Source organism: Lactuca serriola, chromosome 3 (genome assembly GCF_051521515.1).
Source record: "Lactuca serriola cultivar US96UC23 chromosome 3, Lser_US96UC23_V15, whole genome shotgun sequence".
Lineage (NCBI taxonomy): Eukaryota > Viridiplantae > Streptophyta > Magnoliopsida > Asterales > Asteraceae > Lactuca > Lactuca serriola.
The window spans coordinates 48,980,047-48,992,688 of NC_136410.1; the positions used below are offsets into that span (position 1 = coordinate 48,980,047).

The following is a 12,642-nucleotide window of genomic DNA, read 5'->3' on the forward strand; positions in this document are numbered from 1 at the left end:
TGCTAAAAGAGGATCCAAGCAAGTTTGTGATACACTCTGAAGAATAAGGAGATGTTAACAAGGACTTGGATGAATTAGAAAAGCTACTGGAAGGAGCCCACTCAGAAAAAAACCAAGAATTTATGGAATTCGTTTCGACTCGCCGAGTCACTTTACTGGACTCAACGAGTCCAGTCGATTTGGGCAAACACTTGGCCGACTTAGATCTGCCTGATACTAGTTCTTCACATACCTTGGATTTCGATAATATATATGATTCTTTAGAAGAACAAACAGAAGAAGGAGGAAAGGAAAGGAAAGTTCAATACGCCAATGTAGCATGTCTTGATACGGTTCATTTCAAAGATGGGTTAAGCACTGGAACGAACGAAGAGATAAATGAAAGGAGGGAGGAAGCTGATCACCTATTCACTACTAAACCTAAAGCACGGACCATCATGAAATGTGAAGTAATTAAATTTAAAGAGAAGGAGGTTCAAGAGAAGGTGAAAAAGAAGAAAAAGAGGAAAAGGGAAGCCCAAGCAGCTGAAGATGAGGCTGTAAAAAGGAAAAGAGATGCATTAAAAAGGGCTTACAAGAAAAAGATCCATGCTTACAAGACCAAGTACAAATCACAAAAAGTTAGGTGTGCGTTCCCGATGCTCGGAGATGACGAAACGTAGATGGGAAGGAGTCTAGCTAATGACTCCTCAAAAAGAAGCGCTTGGCAGGAGGCAACCCGTTATATAGAGTTTGCTTTCTTTTACTTTTTAGTTTTTTTTATTTATTTTCCCTTCGTTTTTTGAATCTTAATCTTCCAAATCATCGGACATGTCTGCTTGAGAGTGTGCATAGGCTGTGTGTGGGGTGAAATGATTTACAATAAATAGCAAAATTTTGAAAATTATGCATTTTTTAAAGCAACTCGCCGAGTTGACCACTACTCGACGAGTCCATATGGATCCAGAGAAAACATGACTTCGCGACCAGACTCGCCGAGTCTGACCACGACTCGACGAGTCGGTATTATTTACATAAAAAAAAATAATTTTGAAATTACTTTTACATTGGGTAACTAGGGTTTTAACCCTAAGAATCAGTTTTCACAACCATACTCGTCGGGTGCCGCCATTCTCTTTCTCTCTCAAGCATTCATCATTCTTCTTCAAGTTTCTTTCAAATTTCTTTAGCCCAATCTCAAAAGGTAACAAATTTCTTCTTGTTTTCTGTTAAGAACATGATTATAATGCCATCTATGGTAGCAATTGCATGAAAAACCCGTTTTTGAGAAGTACTAAATTTCTAGGGTTTTGATTTTTCATGAATTAAGTTGTTTTGAATGTTTATTTTGGCCTTAATACATCACTACTAAGTGCTTAGACAAAACGCTTGAAAGAATTTACACGTTTTATGGTCTAATTTGCATCGACCCGTCGACTGACTCGTGCAGTTTGCGCGACTCGTCGAGTCGGACCTGGACTCGACGAGTCCAGTCGAGTGACATATAGATGACAATTTTTTTTAAATTATATTTTGTGTTTTCTGGGTTTTGTGTATTTGTTTCGCAGAAATCATGTTCAGAAGGGGACAAAGTTCCAGTGGCAACCAAGGGGAGTTTCCATGGCTAAACTTCCCACAAATCGAGTCCGCTTCAACAATGCGGAAATGGAAGAAGAAGCTATCTGATATCAAGAAGAAGGAGGTTTATGTGCCAAACAGGATAGATTGGGAGTGGCTGCAAAATGTTCGATATGAGGAGGAATTAGCTCCTTACCTTTTGAAGGAGTTTCAACATGAAGGCGAAACTATGGTCTGTGACGGGTGGAGTCGGGTCTTCCGTATTCAAGAGCCGGTTTATTTGGAGCTTTGTTTGGAGTTTTTCTCCACGGTATCTTTCACCGGGGAGTGGATGTTTATCACCCGGCCAGCTTTAGTTTTTGCCTTGGGGGCGAGTTTCTTCATTGCTCCGTGGTGGATCTTGCCTGTCGATTAGGGATCTACGATCAGCCCTTGGTTTCAACAAACATCTTTCGGGCCTTTTTGGCACAAACTCATATGGTGTTCCCCGAGGGAGTTACAAGTACGGGCTGGTGGAATACTATTGGAAACAAAGTTTATATCCCAAAGTCTGCACAGGAAGGGAGCATCCGATCCCCAACACACCGCCTCATACACCGCCTTATTTCATCCACCATCAATCAAAGAAAAGATGATGACAAGGCTTCCAACCTTGACGTCTTCTATTTATGGAGCATAATTACACCCGGCGTCTTTTGCAACATTCCTTGGTGTCTAGCTTCAAATCTCTCGGAGGGTGCGGTCAAAGATCGCAAAACCTCCCGAATTAATGGTGGGATGTTTGTCACCCGATTGGCCAACTCATTCGGGTTGATGAACCGCGGTGCATGGAAATTCATGACATTGATCCCTACACCTCCGTTCAATCCCATTCTTTTCCGACGAGCGAGGATAATTGAAGCTTATGGAGGTGGCCATTATGCCATCCCGAATGATGACCACGTTGTTGGTCCCGAAGCACCGGGAAGGAGGGTAAGATCAAGAAGAGAGCGGGATGTGGAGGACGAGCCGCTAGTGATTCCGGTCGAGAATGAAGACGTACCAATGGATTGGTACAATGTGGAGATGAGGCGGCTGCAGGATCAAATGGCGCGGGGGTTGAATTTTAGCAACCAATCTCATATCCGACTTTTTGACCACTTCAATATCCCACATATTGATGGTGGAAATTACCCATTTATTCCATCTTGGGATGAGGTGATTGGTGCGAGACGAAGTGGTGCCGGAGGGAGTGGAGCCGCCGCGGATGATGACGAGGACGAAGATTGATTTTTGTGTTTTAATCAAACAAGTGTTTTTTTTTATTATTTGGTGTGTATGACTTGTTTAAGACTTTATTGTGTTTAATGATGTATGCATGAGTTATTTTTCAGGATTGGTTTAGGATTGCTTGCTTAGGAAGCGTTTAGAGTTATAGCGAACGGGTGTTATAACGAGTGAAAGCGAGTCAAGGAAACGGAACTTTAACGTCAAAGTGTCGAGTCCGGTCCTTAGGGGTATGAGCAATTGAGTCTAAACGTGAGGAAGAGTTAGAGAAGTTTTTAGAGGCTGAAACAGTTGCAAAATGCCAAGTTTTTTTCGTTCAGTGGCCTACTCGTCGAGTGCACTTAACTGACTCGACGAGTCGCCTTGTATTTCCACATATTCTGAGAAGGCGCGCTGGTACTCGACGAGTCGACCAAATGACTCGACGAGTCATTCATTTTTTATACCGACGGACTGCTGATTTGATGCTGCTACTTGTACCACTTGCTCACTTATTCTTCCATATCCATTCTTGAATATCTTACTCTGATTTCCGCGTATTTGGAGCTACCCACACGACACGAGACACCCAAGGCATGGATGAGATGTTACCATGTCTAAAGTTAATTGAAGTTGGAGCTGAAATGAAAGTGATCAACCTATCCACTGCTATCCCAGGGGAGTTTGTTCCAATTCCCTCTTTAGTTTTTTTTATGTTTTTATGCATAATATGCAATGAGGGCATTGCATCACATAAGTGTGGGGTAGGGGGTTGGTTACATAATAGTCAATTTTAAAAAATTTGCATACCAAAAGTATTATTTAGGACTTAATTAGAGAATTTTGGTAAAGAAATTAGGATTCCATGTTAGAATTGTGTTGATAATTGCATGAAGACCCAAATGTTTAGTTGAGCCTATATACGTTCTAGTGCATTTGTGGCTTCCTTATTCCAGTGAAATCATGGGACAAAAACACGACCTTGCTCAGCCTGAGGGATGCAATATGTTTAGCAGCCTAAACCTGAAATGTATCTAGGAAAATTTTTATCGTTAGCCAATAAAGGTTGAGATTGAGCGCCCCTGCTTAAGCATGTAGGGTTTTGAGTGAAAAAAAAGTGAGGTACATGTAATAAAAAAAAGAGAGAATTACAAGAAAAAGTTTGAAGAATTTTTGGAGCATCAAATTTAAGTATGAAATTAGAAGATCAAAAATTCTGAAGAAATTAAAAAGTTGAAGATACTAAAAATCAAACAACAAGGTGGTGAATTCAAAGAAATTAAAGATCAAAATGTCAAGGAAGTGAAGAATTCAAAGTGCTCCATAGTGGTATTGAAAAGTTGTAATTCTAGAATATGTATGCTTGGGTTGCTCAATTAAGAATACCTTGAGGGTAAAGAGGTTTTCTGAGGATGGATTCGGAGGGTTGCATAAAATGAGCATAGTTCGGGGTGAGTGGGCGAATGTTTATGAGGATTGTGAGTATTTGGAGTATGGGGGGTTCTTTAGGAAAAATTTTAGACACAAATGCATGCGTTGCGGTCTTGGCATAATGGCTGGGTTAGATTGGAGTTGTCATACATAATTCTAATGTGTTAAAATTTAGTTTTGCTTGGGGGCATGCAAAAGACAAGTGTGGGGTATTTTGATATGTGCATATTTAGTGTGTATTAAGTATAGTTTTTATTCATATATTAGCTAAATAATCGCATATTATGGACAAAGGGTACTTAAAAGTGTTAAATTATGTTTTTCAGTCCAAAGATGAAGCTCGGAAGCAAAAGGAAGCAGGAGAAGTGGTTAGGAGCTCGAGAATGGAATCAAGAAGAAAAACACTAAAAAAACACCTACTCGTCGAGTCAGATAGCGTACTCGACGAGTCCGGTCGAGGAATCAGAAGGATAATGACTCAGAATTCCAGATAGTTATCGCAATACGGGGAATGTGAGAGGGACTCGACGAGTCACCACTTGACTCGACGAGTCGGTTCGCTTATTTAAAGATAACTCCACAGATCGATTAGAGGGAGTTCTGGGACGATTCAGAAGTGTTTTGCTGCGATTAAGAAGCCAGAAGAACCCTAGAAGTCGACAAAGAAAGCTAGAATTCAATTCCGGGAGTAATTAAGGCACAATTTCATCATTCTACTTATTCTTTTGTTTTATCAATATGATTAAGCAACTTGACTTTGTTTGTTTGCTGTTATTTACTTTAATTATGAACTAAAATCTTTAGACTTCTGTTTGGGGATACAAAATGACAATATGGTTTGATTGATTGGTAGGATTAATTCCAAGTTGGTGAATTTTTGTTATTTTAGCTTGCTAAAGAACCTTGTGTGTGAATAATAATTAATTTTCTGTTAATAGGAAGATAATTGATTAGCATGAACATTTATTGATTATCAACTTCATATGATATGTGACCACTATACTATATGTCTAGGATTATTGACTATGAAACTAGAATTAATAAGAAAATTGAGTAAATTCATGTGCAAGCTTGTAAGATGACCATCAAACAAGAGGTTAATTAAACATAATAAATTAATTAGCTATTGCAAGTCTAACTTAACCCAAATAATTAATCTAGTAAATATAATTAAATTAAGCAATTGGCCACTGTTTGAGTTAGTTTATTTGCTAAGGATTAGAGTAGTGAACATGAACCTAATCACTTGAATCGGTAACCAACGAAAGAATTAATCCATTGCACTATTACCTTGAAATCAACCATAGAGTCATCCGAGTTGAACTAAACAGAAGTTCCTTTCCAATTATTGAATCTAGTTAAGTCGTTATTTTCTAGTCTTAAATTAGTTATAGTTAGTAAGTTTCTAGTCTTGTAAAACTAGAGAAAAACCCCTATTTCTTAATCAACTTAGATAGAATTAGTTTTTAATTTAATTTGTCGTTCCATGTGTTCGATACCCTGCTTATTTAGCTATACCACAATTGATAGGTTCACTGCCTTTTGTGTGTTATTTGATAATTAAAGTAGGTTTAAAACTAATTGAGTTTTACACACATCAAGTTTTTGGCGCCGTTGCCGGGGAACGGTTCTAAAATTAGCATTAAAATTCTAATTCAATCGATCCTTTGTGTAAGATTCATCTTACACAAAGTTAATTTCTGGCTTTTTTAGGTAAAAAAAAAAAAAAAAAAAAAAAAAAAAAAAAAAAAAAAAAAAAAAACACCTGATTTTACCTTGGACTCGCCGAGTGCATTCGCCCAGACTCGGCGAGTACGATGCTGAATCAGATTTAATTTTCTTTTGTTCTTTTTACGCGGTTTTTGTTTTGTTTGCAGTTGTTCATGACCCGAGGATCTGATACGCCTCTGGTTCCCCCTCTTGAAGATCCGGAAACCGCATTAAGAAGAAACAAAGGCAAAAGCGTTGGAGAATCCGCTTCTTCAAAGAACTCACCACTCAAAAACCTCAAATCCGTTTTTAGCAAGAAAAGGAGCAGCAAATCAGGAGCATCCAGTGCATCGTTGACAATCGAAGACCCGATCCAAAAAGACACTGAGTACGAGACCGAGGAAGAAAACGAGCACACATCCGAGTTTGAAGACGATTTAGCCACCGCTATGGCTAATATTGACGAAATCCCCATGGGGGAATGGAAGAAGAGGATGCGTGATCACACCGGCCCGGGACTTGTGCAACCCGCAATTCCCGCAACCGCTACTTTTGAGCTAAAGGGCCATATTCTCGCTCAATTCAAGGAGATTCCTTTTCACGGGAGAGATCACGAAGACGCCTATAAGCACTTGGATGAAGTAAATGATGTGGCAGATTACTTCAATGTACCCAATGTGCCCCGCGAGATCCAGCTTCTTCGCATGCTTCCTGTCACATTTAAAGGAGCTGCAAAAGATTGGTTAAAGTCACTCCCTCCCGGATCGGTCACCACATGGGCCAAGATGAAAGAAGAGTTCATAGACCATTTTTGCCCACCTTCTAAGATAGCCAAGCTAAAGAAAGCCATTGCCAACTTCGAGCAACAACCTAGAGAATCTCTTTATGAAGCTTGGGAAAGGTACAAGAGCCTACTTAGAAATTGCCCACAACATGTCCTTCATAGCCAACAAGAGGTCTCCATCTTTTATGATGGAGTTAATGTCACCACAAGGCAACTACTCGATTCACAAGGCCCGCTCACCAGAAAGCCACCTCCGGAAATAAAGGAGTTAATTGAAGAATTCTCCAAGCATTCTAGAGAATACCACAATCCGAGGAACGAAGTGAGTCGTTGAGCAGTGAACTCAGTTAACGATAGCATGGCGGCGGTAATAGCTAAACTCGATAGCCTAGACCGAAGAATGACGAAAATGGATCAAACAATCCATGCTATTAGGGTTGGATGCGAAAATTGTGGCGGCCCCCACCTCACCAAGGATTGTGATCGAGACGAGAACGGAAATAAAAAGGCTCAAGTATTTTATTCCAGTGGCGATAGATACGATGAAGATTGGAGGAAACCGAAGAAGGAATGGCTCCCATACGAAGAATATAAAAAGGCTAAGGAGGAGAAATACAAACAGAAGGAGAGGGGATTCTATCAAAAGGAAGAACCGGTGACGGAAAAGAAGGCCAGTTTAGAAGATATGCTCAAAAGATTCATAACCGCGTCCGAGAAAAGACACAATGATCATGATGTAGCAATGCAAGAAACCAGAAACATGTTGAGGAATCAGCAAGCAACCATTCTCAACATTGAGAAACAGTTGGGACAGCTTGCACATCAAGTGAATGAAAGAAGACCGGGCCAACTTCCGAGCAACACCGAAACCAATCCAAGAATGGAGAACGTAAGCGTAATAACCTCCAGCAGTGAAGAAAAGTTTACAGAAGCACTAAGGATCTCCAATAAGAAGGAAGAAAAGGTAGAAGAATCGGAGCCAGCAAAACCCGACCCGACTCGCCGAGTCACTCCATTGGACTCGACGAGTCGATGCGAAATTGAAACACCTGCCATTTCTTCGAAACCTTTTAAGCCTCCACTGCCATACCCAACCAAAGCCATGCCTGCAGAAAAACTAGAAGCATACAGAACTTTCATGAATCATGTTAACGCTCTTCAAGTTAATGTGCCATTTGTGGAAACAATACTTCAAACGCCTAAATACTTCAACTTGCTTAAGGGCCTTTTTGCTGCTAGGAAGGATTTGGCTGAAGTCGCAGAAGTCTTGATGAGTGAGCTACCTAAAAAGAAGGGTGATCCAGGAAATATTGTGCTTCCGTGCCAATTTGGTAATAAGGTCTTCACCCGAGCATTAGCTGACTCGGGGGCAAGCATCAATATGATGCCTTTGTCATTCTTTAAGAAGTTGAATTTACCAGAACCAAAACCGGTGAATATGAAGATCCATTTGGCGGACAAGACAATAATTCATCCTCAAGGCGTTTGTGAAGATCTCCTTATAAAAGTTGACAAGTTTATTTTCCCAGTAGACTTCGTGAAGATCTCCTTATAAAAGTTGACAAGTTTATTTTCCCAGTAGACTTCGTGGTTGTTGATATGGAAGAGGACCCCGAAATTCCAATTATTTTGGGGAGATCCTTCTTGAACACCGCGTGTGCTTTAATTGATATATGTGAGTCTACATTGACATTAAGAGTGGGTGATGAGGCTGTGACGTTTAAAGCTATTCCAGAAATCAAGCAAGAAGAGAAAAAGATTGAAGAAGTCTCAATGATCCATTTGGATGATGAGATATTAGAAAAAGAGCTTGCACGTTTGCTAAAAGAGGATCCAAGCAAGTTTGTGATACACTCTGAAGAAGAAGGAGATGTTAACAAGGACTTGGATGAATTAGAAAAGCTACTGGAAGGAGCCCACTCAGAAAAAAACCAAGAATTTATGGAATTCGTTCCGACTCGCCGAGTCACTTTACTGGACTCGACGAGTCCAGTCGATTTGGGAAAACACTTGGCCGACTTAGATCTGCCTGTTACTAGTTCTTCACATACCTTGGATTTCGATAATATATATGATTCTTTAGAAGAACAAACAGCAGAAGGAGGAAAGGAAAGGAAAGTTCAATATGCCGATGTAGCATGTCTTGATACGGTTCATTTCGAAGATGGGTTAAGCACTGGAACGAACGAAGAGATAAAGGAAAGGAGGGAGGAAGCTGATCACCTATTCACTACTAAACCTAAAGCACGGACCATCATGAAATGTGAAGTAATTAAATTTAAAGAGAAGGAGGTTCAAGAGAAGGTGAAAAAGAAGGGGGTAAAGAAGAAAAAGAGGAAAAGGGAAGCCGAAGCAGCTGAAGATGAGGCTGTAAAAAGGAAAAGAGATGCATTAAAAAGGGCTTACAAGAAAAAGATCCACACTTACAAGACCAAGTACAAATCACAAAAAGTTAGGCGTGCATTCCCGATGCTCGGAGATGACGAAACGTAGATGGGAAGGAGTCTAGCTAATGACTCCTCTAAAAGAAGCGCTTGGCAGGAGGCAACCCGTTATATAGAGTTTGCTTTCTTTTACTTTTTAGTTTTTTTTATTTATTTTCCCTTCGTTTTTTGAATCTTAATCTTCCAAATCATCGGACATGTCTGCTTAAGAGTGTGCATAGGCTGAGTGTGGGGTGAAATGATTTACAATAAATAGCAAAATTTTGAAAATTATGCATTTTTTAAAGCGACTCGCCGAGTTGACCACTACTCGACGAGTCCATATGGATCCAGAGAAAACATGACTTCGCGACCAGACTCGCCGAGTCTGACCACGACTCGACGAGTCGGTATTATTTACAGAAAAAAATAATAATTTCGAAATTACTTTTACATTGGGTAACTAGGGTTTTAACCCTAAGAATCAGTTTTCACAACCATACTCGTCGGGTGCCGTCATTCTCTTTCTCTCTCAAGCATTCATCATTCTTCTTCAAGTTTCTTTCAAATTTCTCAAGCCCAATCTCAAAAGGTAAGAAATTTCTTCTTGTTTTCTGTTAAGAACATGATTATAAGGCCATCTATGGTAGCAATTGCATGAAAAACCCGTTTTTGAGAAGTTCAAAATTTCTAGGGTTTTGATTTTTCATGAATTAAGTTGTTTTGAATGTTTATTTTGGCCTTAATACATCAATACTATGTGCTTAGACAAAACCCTTGACATAATTTACAGGTTTTATGGTCTAATTTGCATCGACCCGTCGACTGACTCGTGCAGTTTGCGCGACTCGTCGAGTCGGACCTGGACTCGACGAGTCCAGTCGAGTGACATATAGCAGACAATTTTTTTTTAATTATATTCTGTGTTTTCTGGGTTTTGTGTATTTGTTTTGCAGAAATCATGTTCAGAAGGGGACAAAGTTCCAGTGGCAACCAAGGGGAGTTTCCATGGCTAAACTTCCCACAAATCGAGTCCGCTTCAACAATGCGGAAATGGAAGAAGAAGCTATCTGATATCAAGAAGAAGGAGGTTTATGTGCCAAACAGGATAGATTGGGAGTGGCTGCAAAATGTTCGATATGAGGAGGAATTAGCTCCTTACCTTTTGAAGGAGTTTCAACATGAAGGCGAAACTATGGTCTGTGACGGGTGGAGCCGGGTCTTCCGTATTCAAGAGCCGGTTTATTTGGAGCTTTGTTTGGAGTTTTTCTCCACGGTATCTTTCACCGGGGAGTGGATGTTTATCACCCGGCCAGCTTTAGTTTTTGCCTTGGGGGCGAGTTTCGTCATTGCTCCGTGGTGGATCTTGCCTGTCGATTAGGGATCTACGATCAGCCCTTGGTTTCAACAAACATCTTTCGGGCCTTTTTGGCACAAACTCATATGGTGTTCCCCGCGGGAGTTACAAGTACGGGCTGGTGAAATACTATTGGAAACAAAGTTTATATCCCAAAGTCTGCACTGGAAGGGAGCATCCGATCCCCAACACACCGCGTCATACACCGCCTTATTTCATCCACCATCAATCAAAGAAAAGATGATGACAAGGTTTCCAACCTTGACGTCTTATATTTATGGAGCATAATTACACCCGGCGTCTTTTGCAACATTCCTTGGTGTCTAGCTTCATATCTCTCGGAGGGTGCGGTCAAATTAATGATGGGATGTTTGTCACCCGATTGGCCAACTCATTCGGGTTGATGAACCGTGGTGCATGGAACTTCATGACATTGATCCCTACACCTCCGTTCAATCCCATTCTTTTCCGACGAGCGAGGATAATTGAAGATTATGGAGGTGGCCATTATGCCATCCCGAATGATGACCCCGTTGTTGGTCCCGAAGCACCGGGAAGGAGGGTAAGATCAAGAAGAGAGCGGGATGTGGAGGACGAGCCGCCGGTGATTCCGGTCGAGAATGAAGACGTACCAATGGATTGGTACAATGTGGAGATGAGGCGGCTGCAGGATCAAATGGCGCGGGGGTTGAATTTTAGCAACCAATATCATATCCGACTTTTTGACCACTTCAATATCCCACATATTGATGGTGGAAATTACCCATTTATTCCATCTTGGGATGAGGTGATTGGTGCAAGACGAAGTGGTGCCGGAGGGAGTGGAGCCGCCGCGGATGATGACGAGGACGAAGATTGATTTTTGTGTTTTAATCAAAAAAAATTTATTTTCTAGTTTTTTTTTTATTATTTGGTGTGTATGACTTGTTTAAGACTTTATTGTGTTTAATGATGTATGCATGAGTTATTTTTCAGGATTAGATTAGGATTGCTTGCTTAGGAAGCGTTTAGAGTTATAGCGAACGGGTGTTATAACGAGTGAAAGCGAGTCAAGGAAGCGGAACTTTAACGTCAAAGTGTCGAGTCCGGTCCTTAGGGGTATGAGCAATTGAGTCTAAACGTGAGGAAGAGTTAGTGAAGTTTTTAAAAGCTGAAACAGTTGCAAAATGCCAAGTTTTTTTCGTTCAGTGGCCTACTCGTCGAGTGCACTTAACTGACTCGACGAGTCGCCTTGTATTTCCACATATTCTGAGAAGGCGCGCTGGTACTCGACGAGTCATTCATTTTTTATACCGACGGACTGCTGATTTGATGCTGCTACTTGTACCACTTGCTCACTTATTCTTCCATATCCATTCTTGAAGATCTTACACTGATTTCCGCTTATTTGGAGCTACCCACACGACACGAGACACCCAAGGCATGGATGAGATGTTACCATGTCTAAAGTTAATTGAAGTTGGAGCTGAAATGAAAGTGATCAACCTATCCACTGCTATCCCAGGGGAGTTTGTTCCAATTCCCTCTTTAGTTTTTTTTTTATGTTTTTATGCATAATATGCAATGAGGGCATTGCATCACATAAGTGTGGGGTAAGGGGTTGGTTACATAATAGTCAATTTTAAAAAATTTGCATACTAAAAGTATTATTTAGGACTTAATTAGAGAATTTTGGTAAAGAAATTAGGATTCCATGTTAGAATTGTGTTGATAATTGCATGAAGACCCAAATGTTTAGTTGACCCTATATACGTTCTAGTGCATTTGTGGCTTCCTTATTCCAGTGAAATCATGGGACAAAAACACGACCTTGCTCAGCCTGAGGGATGTAATATGTTTAGCAGCCTAAACCTGAAATGTATCCAGGAAAATTCTTATCGTTAGCCAATAAAGGTTGAGATTGAGCGCCCCTGCTTAAGCATGTAGGGATTTGAGTGAAAAAAAAGTGAGGTACATGTAATAAAAAAAAGAGAGAATTACAAGAAAAAGTTTGAAGAATTTTTGGAGCATCAAAGTTAAGTATGAAATTAGAAGATCAAAATTTCTGAAGAAATTAAAAAGTCGAAGATACTAAAAATCAAACAACAAGGTGGTGAATTCAAAGAAATTAAAGATCAAAATGTCAAGGAAGTGAA

General features: G+C 40.3%; 1 protein-coding gene across 1 annotated transcript; it reads left to right on the plus strand.

The window, feature by feature from the left end:
• Window positions 1-7,829: 7,829 nt before the first annotated feature.
• LOC145095225 (uncharacterized) lies at window positions 7,830-8,282 on the plus strand. The gene has a single exon (XM_079033143.1). It carries the CDS (start codon window positions 7,830-7,832, stop codon window positions 8,280-8,282), a length of 453 nt encoding a protein of 150 aa, XP_078889269.1.
• Window positions 8,283-12,642: the final 4,360 nt, after the last annotated feature.